The sequence below is a fragment of the Bufo gargarizans genome, chromosome 5 (genome assembly GCF_014858855.1).
Source record: "Bufo gargarizans isolate SCDJY-AF-19 chromosome 5, ASM1485885v1, whole genome shotgun sequence".
NCBI classification, from domain to species: Eukaryota; Metazoa; Chordata; class Amphibia; order Anura; family Bufonidae; genus Bufo; species Bufo gargarizans.
In genome coordinates, this window is record NC_058084.1 from 438,751,757 (window position 1) to 438,777,254 (window position 25,498).

The 25,498-nt window shown below is 42.7% G+C and overlaps 1 protein-coding gene across 2 annotated transcripts in view; it reads right to left on the bottom strand.

The window, feature by feature from the left end:
- Positions 1–25,498, bottom strand: part of MPP7 (MAGUK p55 scaffold protein 7) — a 339,705-nt gene that overhangs the window by 209,460 nt on the left and 104,747 nt on the right. For both annotated transcript variants that reach the window (XM_044295108.1, XM_044295109.1), the window contains exons 3-4: positions 25,160–25,317; positions 5,159–5,277 (exon numbers count right to left, since the gene is read on the bottom strand). In XM_044295108.1, coding sequence (XP_044151043.1) covers positions 5,159–5,277; positions 25,160–25,196 — 156 coding nt within the window. In that variant the 5' untranslated portion in view covers positions 25,197–25,317. The remainder of the gene's footprint in view (positions 1–5,158; positions 5,278–25,159; positions 25,318–25,498) is intronic.

Sequence of the window (25,498 nt, forward strand, 5' to 3'; positions counted from 1 at the left end):
TTTTCATAAAATCACCAGAACTGGAAAGACCTAAAATCTGGCTTTAAGCAAGAAACCTATAAAATACAGGGATTACAGTTCCCCAAACCTATATAATTACTGAAAGCAGACAACCTGCTGATTGCAGTTGTCTTGAGGGACTGATGACAACCCTGTCCAGCTTCGGGTAACTTTGTGACAAACAGGAAATGTTTTAATAAAATGCACAACAACAAACATTTGCACCTACAACTCACATCCAAGTAGTTTACACATAAAAACAATGTAAATTTAATATATTAAGTTGTACAATTTTCATATAAAGAATCAACTTATACATCAACAAGATCTTGCGCTCTTAAGAACACTGGAAAAGAGGCCATATAATATATAATCATCACCCATATATGTGTTAAAAAGGTATACTGTACACGACAAACCGCTTCTAGTTTACCAAAATGTACAATTTCTGAGAGGGCAAAACATACCACGTATAAAAATAACCTACTTATTAATACACACAAACACCTTCATGCAACTTTGTAGCAAACAATGATTAGCAGCAATTGGACAAAAATTCTAATTTGTGAATAAAATGTGTATCAGATCACAGTATTTCAAAGGACGCTAAAATAAAATAAACCAACTTTGGCCTCTTTCACACTTGCGTTGTCCGGATCCAGCGTGTACTCCATTTGCCGGAATTACACGCCGGATCCGGAAAAACGCAAGTGAACTGATAGCATTTGAAGACAGATACGTCTTCAAAATGCTTTCAGTGTTACTATGGCAGCCAGGACGCTATTAAAGTCCTGGTTGCCATAGTAGTAGTGGGGAGCGGGGGAGCGGTATACTTACAGTCCGTGCGGCTCCCGGGCGCTCCAGAATGACGTCAGAGCGCCCCATGCGCATGGATGACGTGCCATGCGATCACGTCATTCATGCGCTTGGGGCGCCCTGACGTCACTCTGAAGCGCCCCGAGAGTCGCACGGACGGTAAGTATACTGCTTTACACTTTACCATGGCTGCCAGGACTTTAGCGTCCCGGCAATGCGCCGAAACGACGTTTAGCTTAAGGCCGGATCCAGATTAATGCCTTTCAATGGGCATTAATTCCGGATCCGGCCTTACGGCAAGTGTTCAGGATTTTTGGCCGGAGCAAAAAGCGCAGCATGCTGCGGTATTTTCTCCGGCCAAAAAAACGTTCCGGTCCTGAACTGAAGACATCCTGATGCATCCTGAACGGATTTCTCTCCATTCAGAATGCATTGTAGTAATCCTGATCAGGATTCTTCCGGCATAGAGCCCCGACGACGGAACTCTATGCCGGAAGAAAAGAACGCAGGTGTGAAAGAGCCCGTTACTCTATTATGTTATTTGCTTAAAATGGGGAAAACTTACACAAGGATAATTCTGATCCAATACTATACCTCAGAGCTATCGCAGTGCAATCTCACTGTTAAGCTGAATACACGTGTCTGTGCAAGGCCGCCTGCACTCTTTTAACTGTAGCTGGGCACAACCCCTAACAACAGCTCAGACCACACTATGTATCAGCAATGTGCAGCTCCGGTGTAGTATCACTAATGAGCATCAATGGTAGCGGGGTGGGGTATACCTAGTGGTATTTAGCACATCATCCAATAGGTCCTTAATTCTCCAGCTCCCCTGCTCTCTTACACCACTGACCTCATTACCAGCTTGTATTAAAAAACTGTCTGACGCTGTCAAGTGTAGCTCAATTACGTCTGCTGACACTGGCTGTAGCTCCACACTGGCTCGACGTGTTTCTAGTGTTCTGACCTCCTCAGGAGCCTCATTACTACTCATGCCAGTATTATTAGAACAGACAGACATAATATAGTCAGCGCGCCACCTCTCACACGTGGCAGTGCTACCGACACTGGTGCGGCTGCCGAACTTGCAATCCTATAACAAGGTAACTCCTCCCCTATACGAACTATAATCCTAATTAACAATGATATATCCCTGAACCTCATACAATGCATTAACTAGTTCGCTTTCAGACAGGTATAATATTGAGGCTTTATTACTCCTGTAAATTACGGACACAGTACCTGAACCTCCTGCAGCTCATCAGTAAGGGTCCATTCACACGTCCGTTGTTTCTTTCCTGATCTGTTCCGTTTTTTGCGGAACAGATCTGGACCCATTCATTTTCAATGGGTCCTGAAAAAAAATCAGACATTGTGCTGTCCGATTTTTTTCAGGACCCATTGAAAATGAATGGGTCCAGATCTGTTTTGCAAAAAACTGAACAGATCAGGAAAGAAACAACGGACGTGTGAATGGACCCTAAAAGCGTTAGAGCTCCATACCCTGTACTACCCCTGTCTGAGAAGAGGATGAATATTGTAGTTTAAAAAAAAATAAAAAAAATGATGGTAATTGAAAATGATGAATGTCGACAGTCTGTGAGTGAAAGTGTCTTTTTGACTGATTAAAATATTTTCCATCTGTCAGAAATATATTAGACATTCCTCTCTAGTGATAACTGTTATTGCTATTACTGTAGCGTGTAACAGGTGTCGCCAGATGGACAGGATAGGGACAGAGTAAAACGTAGACTTTATTGATGTTTGGTGCGATGATCTGGACGGTGGAAAAAAAACAAAAAAAACACAATATCTGACAATCAGTATGATAAGTATGCTCTCTGATTGATGGGGGAAGGGGGACTAATAACATGCACAGAGTCCATGCTATCACCCCCTTGGGGACAAGAACCGTTTGACAGGGAGAGACAAGCTATTCCTCTCCCTGTGCAGGCTGTCAGCATTTCCCCCACTGGACCCCCTCTCCTCGGAGGGATGGCATCTCAGCCGGCTGAAGAGGGAGAGGGCTGTTTTCTGCTGTCATATCTCGGGCTGTTGAACAGCTAGAGGTTCAGGTCAGGTCTTGTTTTGGTTTAGACAATCTCAGACCCAAGTATGTGGAATGGAAAAACTCACCTTAAAAAATAAAAAAAATATAAAAATGTTTAAAACTACGGTACATCTCTTAATAATAATGAAGCTGCACAACACCTAAAACCCCTTGTAAACAACCGAATTTCCATGGGGAACTTGCTAAAGGCTCCATTTCAATATGGAATTGGGATCTCAATTTTAATTCATATCTCTTGTTCCCTTATTTTATATCCATTTTGCTAATAGTAGAGCAAAGAAAGCAGCATAGAGAGAGCTGAAACGTTGCTGATGAGTGAATAAACCATCCACTTTTTCATTATCATCTGGAGTGCTGCCTTCTTTGCTCTACTATTCATACCTGGGACCTTGGTCGCAGGTCCCCCAGGAGGATTTTTTTGCACCCGCACCTTTTTGTGTGCTGCTTCTCTCTTTTCTCTTTTTCATTTTGCTAATAGCTATATTTCTCTGGCTGACCATACATGTAAAGCTTGAATCCATTTCTGTCTTTTCGCCTCCAGATCAAATAATGTCAAACAAGTGCTAACGTAATGAAGACGGGCAGCGGAAAGATCTGGACCCAGCGCACACAGGATCACCAGGAGCCCCATGCACGGCACAGCTGCTGCAGATCAGCTTTGCCAGCATCTGAATGTCACAACAGGATGCTCCCTGTTCCTTGTAACTGGGAATTTTCCGTGGAAAACCGCAAAATATATTTTTAAAAAAATATTAAAAAGTAATGTATTAAAATATTTTATGGGTTTCTGGGGGCATATTAGGAAACACAGATATACACAAACATCTCAATGGGCAGGTTTGACTGGAAGGACAATTAAAGGGGTTGTCTGCTTTAAATCCATTTAAGCAACAGGCAGGAAAGAGCATAATATACAATTCATTAATAGGACGTCAAAAAAAGTTCTGTCCCAATCTCTTACTTTAGCAAGTGCTGCCCCATCAAACGCAAAGCTGTCTCCTCACCCTACACAAACTCCATTTTGAACCAGCAGCTGGGTCATGTGACCAGAGATACCCATCAGTAACTTTTAATGCAAAATACTGCACATGTGAAATTAGTGCATGCACAGCGTTATTAGGCTGATCACATGATCCCCCATCAGCATCCATTTTCTTCATTTAATTTATTTTTTTCATTTACTGTATTTTTCACCTCATAAGACACACTTTTCCCCCCAAAATGTTGGAGAAATGCCAGTGTGTGAATACTAATGAGCACTTCCATTATGGAAACGCTAATTAGTACCAGAGGACCGGGAAGCGGTGAATGCAGCACTCCCCGGGCTCCGTACTCACCACTTCCTCTGCTGACGGATGAGCTGCGAGTGCGCGCACAGTGTGAGGACGTCAGCGCTATGTGACTTCACACTGCGCGCGTCGGGTTACAGCAGAGAACGCGACAGAAAGAGATGGAGCTGGATCCTGGGAGTGGAGGCAGTGGTGTCTGGAGCAGGAGAGGCAAGTAGATATTTTATTTTATATGCTCTGAGTAAGGTGGTCTCTACTGAGGTCTGGGGGGGGGGTTATTCACATGGGGGGGTCTGATTTGAGGTCTGAATAGGGGGGGGGGTTCTTATATTGGGGCTCTGATCTGAGGTCTAAGAGGTCATTCACATTGGGGCTCTGATATGAGGTCTGACTGGGGGGTCATTCATATTGCGGACTAAGCTGAGGTGTTATTGGGGTCTTATTAACATTGGTGTCTGAGATGAAGTCTGATTGAGGGTCTTATTAACACTGGAGGCCTGATTGGGGTTCTGAGTTAAGGTCTGATTAACATTGGGGGTCTGATCTGAAGTCTAATGAAAAATATTTTTTTTCTTCTCCTCCTCTAAAACCTAGGTGCGTCTTATGGGCAGGTGCGTCTTATAGGGCAAAAAATACGGTACTTTATTTTCTGTAGAAATTGATGCAATGTAACCCTGAAGAAATCAGATGGGAAAATATTAATCTTACAATGCCACCACAAACTAAAAAATGACTTCCACTGTGAAATATTTCAGGAAGAGGCTTTACTGCCGACTGGGTGAAAAGTGCCAATAGTCAACACTATGAAAACTTTCTTCTCTTCAACATAAAAACTGCAGTTACCCACCCAGACTGCGCTTGTAATCGTCATATCTACTTTAAACCATCCATGAGTTGTTGTTTTTTAAGTTCTGAGGCTGTTCAGACATAATCCCTCATAATGTTGTCTTTGAGTCATGAATGACATTTCAATATGGCTCACCTTCACCAGTGAATGGAGACTTTTTTCACCAAACATATCCCAAAGGAAGGTCAGGTCTTCCTGGCTGTCCACATGTGGCTGCAGCTGAGCCGGCAGCGTAGCCAAGAGCTCGTACAGACCTATAAAATGAAAATAAAACAGAAAATGTAATCTCATTAATTTTACTTAACAGTTCTGTGCGATGGCTGGCCTGGAGCGTGTCAATATAAGGCTTGAGTTTCCACTCCGGCATCGGCCAAGTCATCAGAAGCGCCTTTGAGGATCAATACGGTGGAGGCTAATTACAATACGACTAGAAGTGTCACCCCGCGCTCGCACAAAATACGGATATTTATTCACTTTCATTAAAGACAAATTATCAACGCATTCTATCGGACTTAATTGTTTTTCCATCCTACGTGACGCTAGGTCGGTGAATTAAATGACTCATCCGTTCCGCTTCCAAAAAGTAAATGGGGTGGTCCGCGAATCCCCACTCCCGTTACTTTGAAATGTGACTTTTTTTTTAATTTACTGCTCAATTAACAGTTGTATTTCCATATGTCCCATAAAAATTTATGTTGATGTTCTAACATTTCGTACGTTATTCCTTCATAGTTTCCGCACTGCGCTGATCGTTTCGGGCAATGATGTAAAAGACATATAAATTCGACACATTTACAGATCACACACAGAATGGCTGGGGCTGCAGGTGTATTTGGGTCGCGTTAACAGACTTTTGTACAATCTGAGTCACAGGGTAAGCGCTAGGTGACAACTTTGGAGGCACAAGTCAAGCTGCCCGTATCGACTGATCGCCCGGATGCCCGAGTCTTCTTCCTCCCATCGATGGATCTTCTATAGAATCGGTGGTCGGTCCCCATACTTATACTACTGTGCGACTGTCCTGGGATGGGCAATAGTTTCGGTCAAGTCTAACTTTGCTGTGAATTGGTGTCCTACTCATCGCCAATCAAAGAAATGCAAGAGTCATGTGACTCCAAACGTGCAACCCTATTCCCGCCACAGTCATGCGCAACATCTGCTGACTTTTATTGTATATACTCATTACTGTATTAAATCATTGTATGAAAGAGGACCCGTCAGGTCTCATGACATTTGTTTTAGTAAATACTGGCTGTTCCTCTGTTATTCCTCCAAAAAATTCAAAAACACATTGATAACTGGTTGTTACCCTTCGCTCAGTCAAGGTGGTGTTATCCAAAGCAGTCTGGACAGTATGAGCACTGACTGGACACTGTAAGATTGTGTAGCAGCATGATCCACTGGCAAGGGCAGTGGTAAAACCCAGGTGTGTATTTACTCAGACATTTCCAGGAGGAATAATAGAGGAACGTGACAAGAAAAGATGCTCCAGAATTGTTATTCTTTGGGGAAATGAGAATACTCACTAGCGTAGGCATATCAAGAATGACGACAGCGCATTTTTAACTGTAACTTTGGGCAACCAGACCTCCAGTCACCCAAGCAAAATACCATGCAGCAGCCATTACGTCATAAAAGGGTTCCCCAGGACTGGTTGGGGTCTTCATTCTGTACCAAGCACAGAGCTTTACACTGTACTGTGGCTTTGCTTGGTACTGCAGCTTAACCCCTATTATCTGCATAGGACTGAGCAGCAGAAAGACCAAGTGACCGATGGAGGCGTCATGCCATGCCAAAGAAGAAGCCACAGGACTCGCCCAAGTGCACCAACAGCTCATCAGTGTGGATGCCAGGAATCAGACCACCACTAATCACTGCGGAAGGTCCTTTAAAGCATGTTTGATCATACATGTGGGACTCTTCACCGGTGTACAGGTAAAAAAGAAAACGGTCCAATCTTATAGCAGGGTGCAGCATAAATCATGCACTGTTAAAGGGGGTGTCCCACAAAAAATATTCTACAGTTTTCAAACCAGCACCTGGATCTGAATACTTTTGCAATTGTAAGAGTTATTCACTGAAATCTATCTGTTTAGCGCCACCTGCTGTTTGCTCTTTTTCTAATTTCTCCGACCTGCTCACTGAGACGGAAGCAGGCGCTCAGTACTATCCCGTCGACTGCCACCAGATGCATCAGACAGGACACACCCTCTTAGAAAGCGCGAGCCCCCTAAGCTGCCAGCTTGAAATCAATCAACAGAGCAATAGGAGCTAGGAATGGAAGTTTGTTAGAGATTGCCATGTACTATACGATATCGGGTTTTCATTTTTTACATCAATCATGGGAGAACCCCCTTTAAGGGTGTCAACTAGCCGTGAACTATGCAAGAAAACAAAACAAATAGAAAAGTACAGTCTAGAAATAAAGGACGCCTGTTCAAACTTTGTTTTAATTTTTCCGCAATAATTTTTATTTTATTTTTTCGCTTCTTAATGAGGGTTAAGCCCGACCTGCAGAGAGCACTAGTTATTAGAGGCAGGGTTAAGTAAAGCTCGCAAGGCAAACAGTAGCTCAGTGTTCTGCAGTAGCGCGCGGCATAAGCTGCTATCCATCATACACACAAACTATCAGACTGCAGTCCAAGAATGTAGCCGCACTGACTGCGTGAGTCCTCTATGGGGAGCTAACCTGGCATGAGCCGATATCAATTCGTAGCACATGTTTCATTTTCCAGGGGGGATTACTAGGGGTAAAAAGGACAAAATGCCTTGCGCCCCCCCCCCCCCCCTTCTCTGTCTGCTGTCTACAAAAATACGAACGTTCTCCAGGGATCCCTGCTACACGGGTCTGCTATTATTTTTACTCTGAATAACTCTTGCTGTTCATCAGAAGGACAGCTTTACAAGATGTTTAACCAACAAGGCCCGGTAACACGATAAGCTGTAAGATGGGCTTCCAACTTCTGAAGGCTAATCAAAATACTGTATTAATGAGACGTAATGCCCGATCCTTCACGATCCTCTAAGCGCCAGTATACATGTAACCCTACTCTTTAAAAAAGGCACTGTTCCTTTTTGTTTTTCTGTCGGTTGGCGCGGGGGCATGCCTGTCCTCTCGCTAATATATAAACAGGCGCTCTCCAGTTACACTTGTTTGCGGCGGTCAAAATACGATCTGTATCTTCGGCGGTTTCTCAAAAAAATAAAAGAAAAAAATTTCTGTTCATGAGCTTAGAACATGATACACGCAGCCCCCTTGGAAGTATAGAAAAGTCTTTTCAACTCCAATAAATTAATAGACCTTTTTTAGGGGGAAATAAATGTTTGGAGTGAATTGCCAAGTAGCGCTGTGGTCGGAGTGGCGATGTGGGCGCCCAAAAAAAACACATCCTGAAAATAGCGCTCACAGAACCAGTGATTAATGGGGGAGGGGGGGGGGACACCCAAAGGCAAAGAAAGTCAACATAGGGTTGCTGGAGATGGGTGTTTTGTGGTGTGTATGGCTCGCTAATGACGTGATTGGGGGGGGGGGGGCAGGAGGCACGGGCTTTGTTAGGTCTCTTTACTTGACTGCCTCAAATGTGTCATGGCAAGGATTATAAAAGGAATATTAACGGACTTTCTATCCATATTTGCCACTCCATAGACAGATTTAAAAGATAACATACAGACTGCCTGCAGTCACCACTAGAGGGAGCTCAAACTCTTGCCGCATACTGGCTTATTATCAATTTCAATGTATGTTCAATGACTAATATGGCGCTTCCTATACGCAGGCCATTGTGATATTAGTAGGGGCTATGTAATTTGTATGGTGGTGTCCCGATCCTTCTTCCCCCTGGCATCTCTGTCAGGGAAGGATTAGGACACCACCATACAAATGATACAGTCAGTCGGAACCACCAAAATCTGTGGGACTGGCCTTTGTTCTCCTCTCCACATTGTAAGCACATAGAGGGGCATTAATGGGAATGGGTGATTCAAGGGGCTGAGTGTTCAGCTCACCACTATTTGAAGGGGTTGTTCACCCCCTGTAGACTTTCTCTACAGACCCCCAGCATGGCTGGACCTACAGAGGAAATCATACTTACCTGATCGCCTCCAGCTGTAATGCTGTCTCACCGGCTCTGCGGGTCCTGTGTCTCCCCGTATCAATACCTGTTTTGGAGTGGGTCACATGACCGCTGCAGCCAATGACCGGCTGCACAGGTGATATGTCACCCATGTGTCACGCGACTCCGTTACCTGACGCATGGGCGATGGATGTGTCATTGGCTGGCCAGTGAGGTAGCAATGTACCAAAAACCCAGTGGCGGGGATGAGATAAGTATGATTACCACCGTGGGCCCGGCCATGCTGGGAGGTCTGTAGAAAAGGTCCCCAAAGGTGAACAACCCCTTTAGGGTCCATTCACACAAATGTATTCCAGCAGTGGGTGTCCTGCATTTTACAGTCCCACACATGTTGCCCTATGTTAGAACTGCCTATTCTTGTTCGCAAAATGGACAAGAATAGGACATGTTCTATCTTTTTGCGGGGCCGCGGAGCGGACATACGGATGAGGATAGCACACTGTGTCCTGTCCGTATCTTTCCGCACTGAAATGAATAAGTCCGCATCTGATCCTCAAAAAAATGTGGATCGGATGCAACCAAAAATACGGCCGTGTGAATGGACCCTTAAAGTGTATCGGCAGCTTTAATATTTTTGCTCAGCTCCCAAATATTGTAACTTAAGAAAATAATGGCAGAAGTCAAAGCGGTAGCAAATGAGACAACGTAACTCCATCTTCTCATAAGGAGTCCAGAAGATGGAAGATTACATGATGTGCATCCGGCATCACGCGCCGGTAATTGCAGATGGGGACTGCCCGCCCGGCGTTCCTGTTTACAGGTATCATGTAAAGGCGCATCTGTTAGGGTAAAGATAAACATCTACAGCGTTCATGTTTAGAAAACCTATAGTCTATGACTGGGCTCCCGAAATGATCTGTGCTCTGCCGGCATCTGTTTAGTATCAATGGTAATGTGGATTCCACATCTTCTCATTGAATTGGAATATTGTCTACTACTATCCATGCTGGGTAATCATACCTGACCTGTCAATCGTCTCCAATGTGATCAAGACCATCTGGAGCATGGGCAAATTTGTTATTTCTAAGTTGAAGAGTTATGCGGGAGGCAAATTATAATGGTTGTCTGAGTATGTCCATCCACCTAGATGCTGCACGGTACGGCCGACTGATTGATCCATGAAAGTGCGGTATGCACCATTACACAGAAATGCAGACCAGATTTCCAGCTGAAAGCTTCAGACGCGAAGAGCGCCGGCCACAGGAGACACAGCAGATGCAGAGGATCCTAATTGTGACTCAGATTACTAAAGGGGGCAACTACAAATAGCTTCTTACCAGGCGGCAGCGAATTACAGTATTAAAGCTGATTCTAAGGACCTGGCGTCAAAAATAAAGTAGACCGGTCACCTCTCCTGACACCGCAGTATTAATAAATACTCAAAATCCTTGTTTTTGTTGCTGGATCCGGCAGGGGACCAGCAAAAACGCATCCGGTCAATAATACAACCATCTGCATCCATTCAGAACGGATCCAGCACTAAAACAGTTTTTATTTTCTTCTCCAAAAAAATGAATCTGGCACTATTGACTTACATTGATCAGTATCCCATAACGCAAGCAGCGCTTGCAGCGCTTTTGTGACCAGCATGGGAACGCAACAAAGGGGAATGGAACACATTCTGGTGCACTTTGTTCCGTTTTGTTCAGTTTTATCCCCATTGACAATAAATGGGGACAAAACTGAAGGTTTTTCCTACGGTTTTGAGATCCCTTGACGGATCTCGAAATCGTAAAAGGAAAACACAGATCTTAAAGCAGCCTAAATCGACAACTGAGTGTTCCCATTTGAGGGGGGGGGGGGGGGAGGTTGCAGTTGCAGAATAAGCGCAGCCTCTAGGTGTAATGGCAACTCCCCCGTTGCTCCTAGAGGCTCATTTGCATATAGTAAAGGGAATCATCAACTTTATGCTGACTGTACTGAGGGCAGTATAAAGTAGTGACAGAAATGCTGTGTGTCACACATCAGCTAAAAGTAAGTGGTTGCCGAGAACCAGCATCATAATCATTGCAGCCTGGTCCTGGAAAAGAGTCAAATCTACCTGAGAAGAGTCCTGGTTATTCATATCTCCCTGCCCACCTGCTGATGGCTGACCGGCTTCTACCTAGTTTTGTCTCCTTCCCTCTAGGAGAGAACTGCCAATCATCAGCAGATGGACAGGAGAGCAGGAGATTATGGATAACCTCGACTCTTCTCAGGTAGATTTGACTCTTTTCCAGGACCGGGCTGCAATAATTATGATGCTGGTTCTCGGCAACCACTTACTTTTAGCCGATGTGTGACACACAGAATTACTGTCACTACTTTATACTGCCCTCAGTACGGTCAGCATAAAGTTGACGACAGGTTCCCTTTAATATATGCAAATGAGCCTCTAGGAGCAACGGGGGTGTTGCCATTACACCTAGAGGCTGCGCTTATTCTGCAACTGCCACTTCCTATGCACTTTGATTGACAGGGCCAGACAGTAAAAAATGTCCTCATGCCTGGCCTTTTCAATCAAAGAAGAGGTTGTGGAAGTTGCAGAGAGAGCAGAGTCTCTAGGTGTAACGACAACGCCCCCGTTGCTCCTAGAGGATCATTTGCATATATTAAAACTTCATTTTCAGCAATGCGGGCACATATGAACATTGGACCAACACAGATACCTTTAGCTGCCAAGTGCACATGTAACAGGTCAGCCAGTGTCATAGGGACAAATCTGCTGACAGATGCCCTTTAACACAGGATTTTGACTCCACTGGTGTTTCACAGCAGTTATTACAGTTGGGGCATGACAAATCAAAAATTACATGTCAACATTATTATGTAGTTTTAGCTCAAAAAGTTTAATTTTTACAAGGGTTAACAGAAGAAAAAGCACCCCAAAAATTTAAAAATTGTTAAGTAATTTCTCCCGAGTATAGCAATACCCCATATTTGGGCATGACCTGCTGTTTGGGAACACAGCAGGGCTCAAATGGGAAGAAGTGCCATTTGGCCTTTGAAGAGCAGATTTTACTGAAATGGGATTGGGTGCCATAGCTAACTTGCAACACCCTTGAGGTACCAGTAAAGTGAAATCCAAAAAAATAACCCAATTTTTGAAACTATACTCTCCAAGGAAATCAGCTACAGGTGTAGTAATGTTTTTTCAGGTGTTTTTAATTTATTATTATTATTCATTTTTTATAATTAGTTTATTAACATTGGAAAAATAAAAAATATACTTTTTCCAACAGTAGGTTGCTTGAGCCCCACATTTTTTATTTTTGCAACTGCAACTGTTAAAAGGAGAAACGCACCACAAATGTTACACAATTTTTCCTGAGTAAAGGAGTACCCCAAATGTGGTCATAAACTGCTTATTGGGGACACAGCAACGATCAGAAGGGAAGGAGCGGTCATCTGGAATTTCTAACATTGCATTTTCCGAAATGTTTTTTTAAGTGCTATAAGCACTATGAGCTGTGTGAGGGCAGTAGCTTTTATTGGTACCATTTTGGGGTACATATGACTAATTCTGTCAGTGTATTTTAATAGCATTTTTTATGGGAACCATGATACAGTATATATATGATATGACAAATCAAATTCATTCTGCAGGCTAATATGATTATGCCAATACCAATCTAATACAGCTTTTTCATATTTTACTATTTTTATCATGAAATCACTTTTTAATAAAAATCTGTTGTATTTATCATAACATTTTCAGTATTCCAACAATGTAGCTGTGTATTTTTTTTTTTTATTTTTTTTTTGGGGGGGGGGGGGGGGGGGGTTGTTACTTTTATTGGTACCATTTCGTGGACTTTATGAATTTTTTTTCATTTTTTGGGGGGTGATGGGCAATTCTGTCAGTGTTTATATTTTTAAGGGGTTCCTCATGCTGTAAAAATATTAAAACTTTATTCTGCAGATAGAAATTAATATGGCGATACCAAATGTATATAGGTTTATTTAATGTTTTACTACTTTTGGATCATAAAATCACTTTTTTTTATTAAAAAATCAGTTGCAGTGTGAATCGCCATATACTAAAATCCATAAAAATTGTAGTTTTCTGTCAACTTTGTTATGTGAGGGCTTGTTTTTTTGCAGGATGGGCTGTAGTTTTTGGTGCCTTTTAGAGAACTTGATTACTTTTTATACCATTTATTTGGGAGGTGAGGCGAGTTAAAAAAATTTATTTATTTTTTATTATGCTCACAGCATGGGATAAGTAATGTGATACTTTTATAGTGCAGAAGTGGTGATACCAATTATGTTTAGTTCATTAAAAAATTTTAACGATCATAAATGAGTAGATATGGAAAAAAATGTTTTACTTGGGAGCTTGAACATACAGTGATCTGATCGCTGGTACAACACAATGCGATAATTATCTATTGTAGTGCATTGCACATGTCAGGGAGGCTTCCATAGATGGGGGAGGGGAATAGTGATCTGTTTATATAGCTGTCAGCTGAACGAGCATTCAGACAACAGCTATCTAAAATTTATGTGCAGCTTTCTTTTAAATTATGGCCTTCAGCAGATGGAAAAGCAACACATTTGTACAGCATTTTATGTGCCAGAGTTAAAGAAAAATAGCAATACAGGTGCACCCATTAATGACTTTTTTTTTTAAATAATTTTTTTTTTAATTGAAGGGGAAATATAAATCGCTCAAATCCTTTCCAACGCAAAATACATTAAATTTCCCTAAAATTTTACCTTACATTCCATCATTTTATGCCATTGGAAAGCATTCTGAATTTTTTTTTCGCTTTCCTTTTCTTTACGATGTATATTTTTTGGCCCATATTACACTAGGTCTGGCGGCTGAAAAGCCTTAAAATATGCAGCTTCTTTCTCTCTTTAAAAAAAAAAAAAAAAAAGACGAAAATAAAGAAAGAAAATGAAACATAAAAAACATCAATAGTAAAAATAACATAAAAAATGTCAAGGAAGAATAATAAAAGGAAAATAACAAATACTGTCACCGTACACAGCAAGATGTCCAGAAGACGGGAGACTACACAAAGCCGAGCTTGGCAAGTTTACGGAAATGTCTAAGAAAATGAGTACGTTGGCTTGGCCACAGCCAGTCCGATATGTACTGTCATCACTACTAACATGTAGTAACTAAAGCAACAGGTCACTAATTTAATAAAACAAGATCGATGCACTGGGAAATCATTCGTAATTCTCAGGTGTTTTAAGCCATATGTGCAAATCTATTATAAAGGGAAATCATAATTCAGCCGCTTTCTGGGCTGCCATGATGTAACGCCATTGACCACATTCACCGCCTTCAGGTAATGAGAAATGAAGTCTAGATTGGAGTCTAGGCCGAGTGAAACATTTCAGCTCAGAAGTCCCTCAATTTTCCAGGGATTAGTTTTATAGTACTGCACGGAGTTAATTAATTTAAATGTAATGCCAGGCCGCGTCTTCTGGGAATGTGTTAAAGAGATCAACCCCCGAAATAATGTAAATTTCATAAATGTAATATACTGATCAGTTAACAGAGGCGCCTGGAAACGCCAAAAATGCAGCAGATGTTTCTTTTTATACTATGGATTTTGTAATAATTAGGGTTCCCTGGCTTTGAGCAAATTAGAATTAAAGGGGTTGTCTCATCTTGACTTTACAAAAGCCATATTAGGGCATCAAGACATCAAAGAGGGGAGGTCCCTGCTCAGGACACTGCGGGGGCCCCTAATTTGCAGCAGCTTCGGCTTGATGGTCTCAGTCTGTACAAACATAAGAGTGTTATTTGCCATTGGTCAGGTGTGCGCATACATTTCAATACTTGTTCCCAGGTGGTCCAAGGGGCGGGGCTTAAAAGTCCTGATTTTTACTTCCTAAAAGGGGTTGTCCCAGGAAAAATATTCTACAGTTTTCAAAACACCTGAATCTGAATAGTTTTGTAATTAGAAATGCAGTAGAGCCACTGAATTATTCAATAAAATGTATCTATAGCGCCAGCTTCTGCTTGCTCCATTTCTTATTTCTCTATCCTGCTCACTGAGATGGCCGCACATGCTCCGTTTCATCCTTCAACTGCATCCTGAGCTGTGATAGGGAGAGCATGGACACGCCCCCTTAGCTGTGATAGGGAGAGCATGGACACGCCCCCTGAGCTGTGATAGCGAGAGCATGGACACGCCCCCTGAGCTGTGATAGGGAGAGCATGGACACGCCCCCTGAGCTGTGATAGGGAGAGCATGGACACGCCCCCTGAGCTGATAGCTTGATATAAATCTAGCAGAGCAATGACTGGAGAAATCACAGGATCCAAGTACAGGGCTGGTACAAAGAGACTGGCATGTACTATATGATGTTTGACTTTCATTTTTTACAATAATCATGGGATAACCCCTTTAAATATTGGTACGTGTGGCAACCTATGAAGGATGCAAATCACAATTTGGTATACAGTGGCATAAGTCAGGGCTTTACATAGGGAACATCAGAAGATGTCCTCAACCTTTACGAAGAAAGTAGTCATTAGACACAATGTAAACAGAGTCTTATGTAGTAAGCAGCAACTTCCCGCCAGCAAAATCAGCTGTTCGTTAGGAATCTGGCCCAGGAGAGGAGCCAATGGGAAATGGAGGCTAAACAATCGCAATATCTTTGTCTTTTTGTAAACCACCCCACAAAACTGGTTTGGTGTTTAAAGGGGTTCTCCAAAGATTGGACAGTGGCTGGATTGGGTATTTCAGCTCAGCCTTATTCACTTGAATGGGACCGACCTGTGCCTAGGCCACGTAACCAATGAATGATGTCACTGTCCTAGTAAAAGGCCGCGGCGCCCCTCGGGGGTTGGACCTCTGCTGATCTGATATTGATGACCTATTCTGAGGATAGGTCATCAACAGCAAAAATGTCAAGCAACCTCTTTAATGATATGACCGTCCTAAACTAAATAGAGAGCTAGAAGCTGTTTCTTGTGAAGTGTAAACTGACTGAGCTCCAGTTTAGTTTGACCTATGATATATAGAATGAAGAGAAAAGCGCTCTAAGTCTTTAAAGGGACCAAATTTTGACAGATGAGAGGTATCAAAACATGGCCATACAACCAGAGTAACAGTCAGCGATCACCGTGTTGAGTGCAAAATCATTTTTTACCCATAGCTTTGTGGAGGATAAACCAGAGACGGTCAGAACAAAAAAGACGTATAAACGTAGCAAAAGACGAATAGGACAGAGTGCTAACAGAAGTCTCTGCTTGTGTAGTCTATGAAAACAAGATCAGCATGAATCCCCTCGGTATGGATTACACAAGAGCGGATAAACTGATTGTGAACCCGACAATCCTACGGGCTGTAGGAAAGAATGCAGCCCAACTTATCAGAAGGAATGTTTTACATGTTCCTCAAAGGACACCCAGTAAAAAGATCTTTGGCAGGTACATGGAAACACACACAAAGGTACTGACTTCTAATGGAGTGGAGGTGTCAGTGCTTTCAACCCTGGATGCAGTAAGTGTCAGTGGACTCTAACGGAACATTTCATACAGAAAAAAAAAAAAAAAAAAAAAAAAAAATATCTATAAAAATGATAAAAAATATCCTACTACTAGACAGAGGGGGCACACTGACCATAAAAAGGAGTGCAAAAACGGTTTATACACTATAATAGACAAAAAAACACAAAGAAAACGGCAATAGGAATGCACCTCCAATGGAATAAAATCAATAGAGCAATTATATTGTGAAAACGCACAAACATTAAAAAATTGCATACAATAAAGGGTGTGCCGGTATAAATGAAGCCAGGCACAGGCAATAGCTCACAAAAGTCCACAAAAAAGTCCACGACAATATCGGTATTGGGAAAGCTTCCGAGAAGTGCGCAGAGGTCATTGTGCAGGGAAGGAGAGTAGATAAGCTGTGACAGTCATCTACTGTGAAGGGTGTGATCCTGACCTGACTGTAGTTGAATGGGTTGTCCGATGAAAAATAATGGATCTGAACACTTTTGTAATTGCATGTAATTAAATTTTTGGATAGATTCAATTAAATGTATCTGTATAGCGGCACTTGCAGTTAGTTCTTGGTCTAATGTCTCTGTCCACCTCGCTGAGGTGGACGCACATGTTCAGTTCCATCATTCAACATCTCCTGAGCTGTGATGGGTGAGGGTGCAGCAGAAAGGACACAGCCCCTGTGCTGCCAGCTAGAAATCAATCTGGAGCAATGGATAGGCAGATTTCTGGATCCATGTGAGGTACAGGGCTGGTTCTAGCTTTGTTAGAAACAGATTGTGATGTACTATATGATGTCTGGTTTTTATTTTTTTACATTTATCATAGCATAACCTCTTTAATAGTTCCTACTTACATGGGCCCAAGTTTGAGCGTGCACTGCCACAAGCACCCTACCAGTGTCTCGCGAGCTTAGAAAACCCAGAAGTGGACACCCAGAAGTATGTTCAACAAAAACATTTTACCAACCGATGCAGTATAAAGTATATGAAACCACTTGTTCCTTTGAGAAGAATTCTTATAAAAAAAAGAAAATATTCAGGAACGGTTCCTCAGCCATTCATTCACTTGCGCTGCACTTTCCAGATGCTCAACATTCTTGACATCAGAGTGGAAAAATTTACTGTTAGTCTAGAGAAATCCAATATCGCCATTCTTGTCATATCCCTCATAGCTTCATTATTAGAGCAGGTCTGTGGAAGCTATAAAGGGCTGTTAAATGATTAAAAATATGGTCCTTGTGTTACATCACTTTCTACATACCTGAAAGCGAGAGCTCCGTCCGTACACATAAAGCAAGCGTCTACCTTATAAAACACCAGTATGTGCGCTTTCATTAAATATTTGTCTGTATTTGGGGTAAGATACAACCAAAAAAATTCAACTTGGGCAAAAATCCTTTTATGGCAACCTGGGGGTATTAAACACTAAAGAACATAGATCCGAAGCCCAGAACAACACCGTAAAGTTTAACAGTATTCATAAAAAAGGACACAGCAATGCTTACATTTTCCACATCGTCAAAAGGAAGTCAGCGTTACTTCATTCTGTTTCTGAATTCAGGCTGGATCACTAGACGACCCCAATAAGCTGGCAAGTTACCAGGCCATGTCTAACTGGGCTTGGAGCTAAGAGACTGAGGAGGGACTAAGGAGGTGTAATACCTTCTTGACACTTATCTACCTGTTGAGTAATAAGTTAAAGGCTATGGACACCTTTCGGGGCAATTGTATTTTATTTTTTTATTATTTTATTATATATATATATATATATATATATATATATATATATATATATATTATTATTATTATTATGTTTTACTCATTTTGCGCTACAAATCATTTTTTTAATTGGTCTTTATTAAAGATTTTCGGTCCCTGTACAATGTTGAGAGTCTCTAGTATAAGCTGTGTTTACACTGTGTCCCATCAAGGAACTCACCTGACTGCTCATGTGAAGTCTTAACTCTGATCTTCTGACAGCTTATAAACACTCATTATAGCTCAATTCTTATCAAACTGATAAGAATATTGCTGAAATACCGTAAGTGTTTATGAGCTGTTAAGAGCTCAGAGATCAGGACTAGAGATGAGCGAATTTCCGCTTATGAAATTCGTTCACACTTCGTTTGGAGGTAAAAGGTGTATTGCGTTATGGGTTCCGTTACCACGGACCATAACGCAATTCTATGACGGAATGCATAATGGAATGCCTTTAGAGGACTCCCCTGCATAACGGAAACGGGACGGATCCGTTTTGCAGCCCATAGACTTCTATTATGATGGAATAAATAATGGAATGCCTCTAAGGACATTCAGTGATGCATTTTGTCCTAGAATTGCGTTATGGTCCGTGGTAACGGAATCCATAACGCAATTCACCTTTTACCACCAAACGAAGTGTGAATGAATTTCAAAATATGAAATTCGCTCATCTCTAATAAGGAGTAGACCTAGTCATCAGAAGACAGTACAAAGTGAAAGTGAATACTAAGGTGCTCACAGCTAGGCTAAAAGTTTACTCTTTATGACAAAAACTGCTGAAACTTTTTTAATAAAGACCCCCAAAATTTTTTTTAGCTCAAAATGAGTAAAATACAATTATTTAATAAATTTCATAGCCTTTAACACACTGTAAGGACTTATTCAGACGACCGTATGCTGTCCGCAAAAATACAGATTCGTTATTTTGCAGACAGTTCAGCATGTCCGCAAAAAAAAACTATTTCATTCTATATTTTTGCGGACCCATAGATTTCCGCTGGCAGTATAGGACATGTTTCATTTGTTTTGTAGAGCCAAGGAATAGGAAAAAAAGGGCCTATAGAAGTCTGAATGAGCCCTTAAGAACATGACTATTGAGCCCATTACTTACAGCTGCATTTAACCTACTTTCACACTAGCGTTAAAGTTTTCCGGTATTGAATTCCATCATAGGGGTTCAATACCGGGGAAAAAAAACGCTTACGTTTTGTCCTAATGCATTCTGAATGGAAAGCATTCCGTTCAGTATGCATCAGGATGTCTTTAGTTCAGTCACTTTTACGGTATTTGGCCGGAGAAAATACTGCAGCATGCTGCAGTATTTTCTCCGGCCAAAATTCCGGGACACTTACCGGAATGCCGGATCCGGCATTAATTTCCTTTGAAATATATTAAGGTATTTCAATGCATTTGTCAGACAGATCAGCAACTGGATTCGGAAACAAATGCTATCCATTTGCACACGGATTTCCGGATCCGGCAGGCAGTTCTGGCAACTGAACTGCCTGCCGGAATCCTCTAACGATAGTGTGAAACTACCCCTAATAAACAGGCCTGAAAAAGGCCTTAATTAAATATTTTTTCATTTTTTCTGCAATTATGTATCACTGTCCTCAGGATAGCGATACACTTACATGCTGCGGCGGCGCACAGAAGTGATGTCTCTCTGCCCCTCGGCTACCTCAGATAGGCCAACCATCACGCCGCCTGAGCCGGGCAGCGTACAGCTCTGGACACAGCCTGGAAGAGGCCTGCACCACATCACTGTCACTGCATGGAGGTAAGTATTTGAGTTAATTTTTATTTGGCACAATGGTGTTGGGCTACTATGGGGGCATTTTGTACTGGTACACAGGGGGCCACGTTCTTGTACTGGCACACAATATGTGGGGGCACTATGGGGACACTGGCTCTATTGGGGACAACAAGAGGGCATTTTTGTGCAGTGGAAACACAGAAGGCATGCATTATAAGAGGGCATTTGTTGCACTGGAACACATTATATTGGGGCATTTTTTGCACTGGCACACATCCCCCCAAAAATTTTTTCACTGGTACACGTTTTAAAGGGGGCATGTTTGTGCTGACGCACATTATAAGGGGGTATTTTTGTACTTGCACACATTATAAGGAGAATTATTACTAATGGGGGACTATGGGGAACATGATTACTAGTATGAGCACAATTGGGGCACTACTACTATTAGGGGCACTGTTAACACTAAGAGCACTCTTGCAGATAATTATTTCTATTGGTTGAACTTTGGGGGCACTATTACTGTGGGAGGGCACCCTGGCACAGTATCAGCTTAACACAATTATTTTTGGGGGACATTATGTTTACGGCACTATTAGTGTCAGGGACCATGTTTGCTGGGCCCATTTTTTTCTTTAGGGCACTGTGTGCCAAAAATTATTGAAGGGGGCACTATCTGTGTGGTACTAGTGTTTTCAGGGGGGACTATTTCTGCAGTATAGTATTGGGGACCACATTGAGCACAGTATTACAGGTGGCACGATGGGGTGTTGAGAAGGTGGGAGGATGATGGAAAACTAGGAAACTAAGATGTCTGTCAAACTCTGCAGAGAGAAGAGATGGATGAAAGAAATCATCATGGCGGTCTGGTCTGAATGGAGAAGATGAGGAAAGAAAACGTCTACATCAAAGGAGACATCACTGGATGTAAGAGGTATGTGGTGCAGTATTTATTTTTATTTAATGTGTGCACAATAAAATGCATTTTACACAAAATAATGGCTATATTTGTTTGTGTTTTTTTTGGGGGGGGGGGGGGTTATTTTTTATTACATTATTTATAACTTTTTTTAATCCCATTATGGGATAACTGTTAGGGTAACACTAGTGTGCCTCAGTAACAGCAGGCTTACAGTACAGACAGCACTGGGGTCAGTCACAGGTCCCTGGGGCTGACAGAGCATTGCTCCCCCAGCTACGTCAGGTCACTGGGAAACCTGGTGACCCGATCAAAGGAGACGTCCCCCTGTGATTATGCATCTGTTTGGATTGCGACAGGATTAAAGGGTTAACAGCCAGGATTGGAGATTCGTCCAACCCTGGCTGTTAAGCAGAAGCCAGCGCTAGGAACACAGACAGTCAGTAAAAGCCGATCCTTAGCGCTGAAGCGTTCTGGCAGCGACACTGCTGACTGGGGACCTGCACTGTCCGCTATAAAAAAACAGCAGGTGGTCGTTAAGGGATCAGAGAGAACGCTTCAGCTCTACTGACAGTAAGTACTAGTATTCCACATACAGTAAGAAATCTGGAGCATATTTTTCCTAAAACTGATAACATTGTGCTGCCCCTCTGTTATTCCTCATGGAAATGTTTGTATAAATTGACATCTGTGTGTTGCCATTCATTATGTCAATAGATCAGGTCTCTATACAGTCTACATCAGCACTGATTGCACCCGGTCAGACTGTGTAGGAACACAACCCATTGACAAGGAGAAGGGTAACCCCCAGCTGTATGTATTATAGGGGCTCTCTGGTCCCATAATGTATTTTTTATCTATCTAGAGCACCCCAAACGCTGCATATTTGTGCCCCATATACCGGTTTTACATCAGCACTTTCCTCCCCTCTTCTCTTCTCATTGAATCCTGACAGGAGGATCCTCAATGTAAGTCATTTGTGACCTGTCTGTCATTTTCTTTTGGGTGCTGCAAATCCAGAATCGCACACGACTCGAAGCATACTGCACCATAATAGTGTTAGGGCCGGTTCACATGGAGTTTTTTTAAGGTGATTTTGGAGCTTTTCTGGTCTCAGAATCCTCTTCAAATCAGCTCCAAAAATGCCTCAAAACAGTCTCCCAATTATTTCAATGGGAAGCAGCACTTGCTTCTTTTTTTACATTTGTAAAAGAGAAGCATGTAAAAAAGAATCAGCGCGCCCTATCTTGGGGCCGAATCAGCGCGCCCTATCTTGGGGCCGAATCAGCGCGCCCTATCTTGGGGCCGAATCAGCGCGCCCTATCTTGGGGCCGAATCAGCGCGCCCTATCTTGGGGCCGAATCAGCGCGCCCTATCTTGGGGCCGAATCAGCGCGCCCTATCTTGGGGCCGAATCAGCGCGCCCTATCTTGGGGCCGAATCAGCGCGCCCTATCTTGGGGCCGAATCAGCGCGCCCTATCTTGGGGCAGAATCAGCGCGCCCTATCTTGGGGCAGAATCAGCGCTAAACCTCCCACTGAAATGAATAGGAAGCAGAAAAACCAGTTCCATGAGAGTCCATGTGTTTTTTGCGCATTTTCCACGCATTTTTTCGCACAGATCTGCTTTAAATCTGCTTCAAAAACCTCAAGCTGAAAATTCTGTGTATTGAAGTGAACACTTTTTTCGCGCTCAGAGAAGACACATATTCCGCTAAGTGTGAAACTTCTGGCAGTCCCACAGAGGTGAATGGTGGCCACACATGCATGGTGGGCTTTCCTTCACTTTGGGGGGGAAGGGGGTCTGTTCTGGAGATAGGGGTGAGTCCTACCTCTGCGACCCGCACCTATCTGACTTTGATGGCCTATCCTAGTGATAGGAAATCAACATCTGCGATGAGACAACCCCTTTAATGATTACCTGTTCCTAGGTAGGAGGCAGGTCTATTCCATAATGAGTAATACATGTGTTTCTATGAACGTCAGCAGCTTAATGATCTACCTGAGGGTTTAAATGCCTTGCTTGCCTCTCAGCACTTACACTAGGACTAAGGTTGCACAGCTGGGCCGAAACGCGCAAGTGTTTGTTTTTTTGTTTTTATTACTGACTCTCTGTGGATACCTTTAATACTTGAGAAAACATTTTTGTATGTTCTTAACAATTCCTGGTGCTGGACAACTTTGGGATTTGCACATTTTATTATGCGATGAAACACTGTAGTAAATTCGAGTCCGGCAGCTTGTATCTCACAGAAGATTCCCTAGACTGGGTCCAAATGTCCAAAAACACTCTGGTACCCCTATGAAATTGACACAGCACCAAGTTAGTGAGCCTCACAAAGGAGAAGGACTGACTTGAATGAGGACGCTACATGTAGGCACAATAGAAGGAATTACAGTGCACCCTCAGGATACAATATTTTCAGCATACAATAGACTTTTCTGACCCATCGCAAGTTGTGACCAATCGCAACCAATGAAGGTCACTTCTCTGATAAATTAGCTGTATTAGGCTACTTTCACACCAGCGTTTTTACTGGATCCGGCAGGGTTCAGCAAAAACGCTTCCGTTACTGATAATACAACCATCTGCAGCCGTTATGAACGGATCAGGTTGTATTATCTTTAATATAGCCAAGACGGATCCGTCATGAACGCCAGTGAAAGTCAACGGGGGACGGATACATTTTCTATTGTGTCAGAAATATCGGATCAGTTCCCATTGACTTGCATTGTGGGTCATGACGGATCTGTCTTGCTCCGCATCCCAGGATGGAAAGCGAACTACAGCATGCTGCGGGTTGCTCTCCGGTATGTGAACGGCATGGAATGCTTTTTGGAGCATTCTGTTCTGTTCACTTACATTTTGGCCCCATTTACAATGAATGGGGACAAAACTAAAGCGTTTTTTTATGGTATTGAGACCCTATGACGGAAAATATTAACGCTAGTGTGAAAGTAGCCTGAGTTGCTAGTCAGAAGCTATTCTTGACTGTTATATGTAAGAACTTGTTTTATCTTAGTTATCTGCTTATTTTTCTGAAATCTTCATTTTCTCTCATCTTGGATGACATTTTGGAGCTTTGGAACCGATTACTCAAGTTACAATGGTTTCAACATACATGGTCGTGCTGTAACCGATTAATATTGTAACTTGAGGGACCACTGTACCCATCGTCTAGCAAAATTAAAGGAGCTGGCCCATCTCTGGGGCATATTGCTAGGAATGGCCACTAGGGGCATATTGCTAGAAATGGCCACCAGTGTCTGATAGGTGCAGGTCCCACCAATGGAACGGGGCCCGCAAAGTGGAGGAGAGGACCGTACTTGTATGGCCGCCCTCCATTCATTTCTATGGGAGTGCCGAATATAGCCAAGTGGAGCACTCGGCTATTTTCGAAAGTCCCATAGAAATGAATAGGAAACTCACCGCGCAAGTGCAGCCACCGCTCCATTCACTTGTATGGGGCTGATGGAAATAGCTGAGCCAGCGCTCGATATGCCACTAATGCATAAGATGGGCAAACACCTTTAAGGTTTCTAATTATTATTTTTTATTTTTTTTAACTCTGGATGTATTGTAAATAAGAAAAAGCTCATTCATGGACAGCAAGCAGAGATCTTGAAAACGGTGAGAAATTAATCTATGTGCACCCTTGGATCCTCCTGCTTTCTCCCCTTCTCGATTGACAGGGCCATGTTCCTGTACAGTCAGCTGACCTGGCCCTGCCAATCAAAAGGAGAGGGAGGGGCTGGCACAGGAAGCAGGAGGAGCAAGAGTGCACAGAGTGACTTGGGCCCGCCCTCGGTGCACTTTGTATATGGATTAAAAGTACCTTTTCTCCAGAATGAAGCAATGAATCACATGAAAGGGGTCATTAAATTCAGCTGAGCTAGCCCTACAAGACATGGTGGCTGGTGTAACAGTAAATAATGGGGGGGGGGTCTCTCTGATCAACACACTGCTTTGGTATGCCCGATCAATGGGAGTCTGACCATTATGACACCTGCTGAATGCCATAACAAGGTGGCAGATGACAGCTACAGTTCTATGTAGAGAAACTTCTGATTTGACCCTTACGCAAGCAATTACACCGCCCAGGCTTACCCGTGTCACTTCCAGCGCCCGTTGATAAAGCTGGCATGGCTGCAGACAATCACGAGACGGGGAGAAGACAAATCCTCAGCCGCAAGGCAGGAGTCAGCTGGAGAGAACCTGCGGGCCGATCCGTAGCACGCGATTTATGCCGCTCGAAAGCTTTTCCCCTAAAAAGAACAGAGACACAATTTGTACAGTGAAGTCCGCGGTCGCAGCACGCCAAAAAACCTCTCAAACTTTATAAATTTCGTGACTCTAAGCCCCACAGAAAATACATCACCTCCAAATGAAGGGGCCAATTATCATCTTGAAGTAGGTGCGCCGTGAAATGTCTCTTGTCTTGCTACA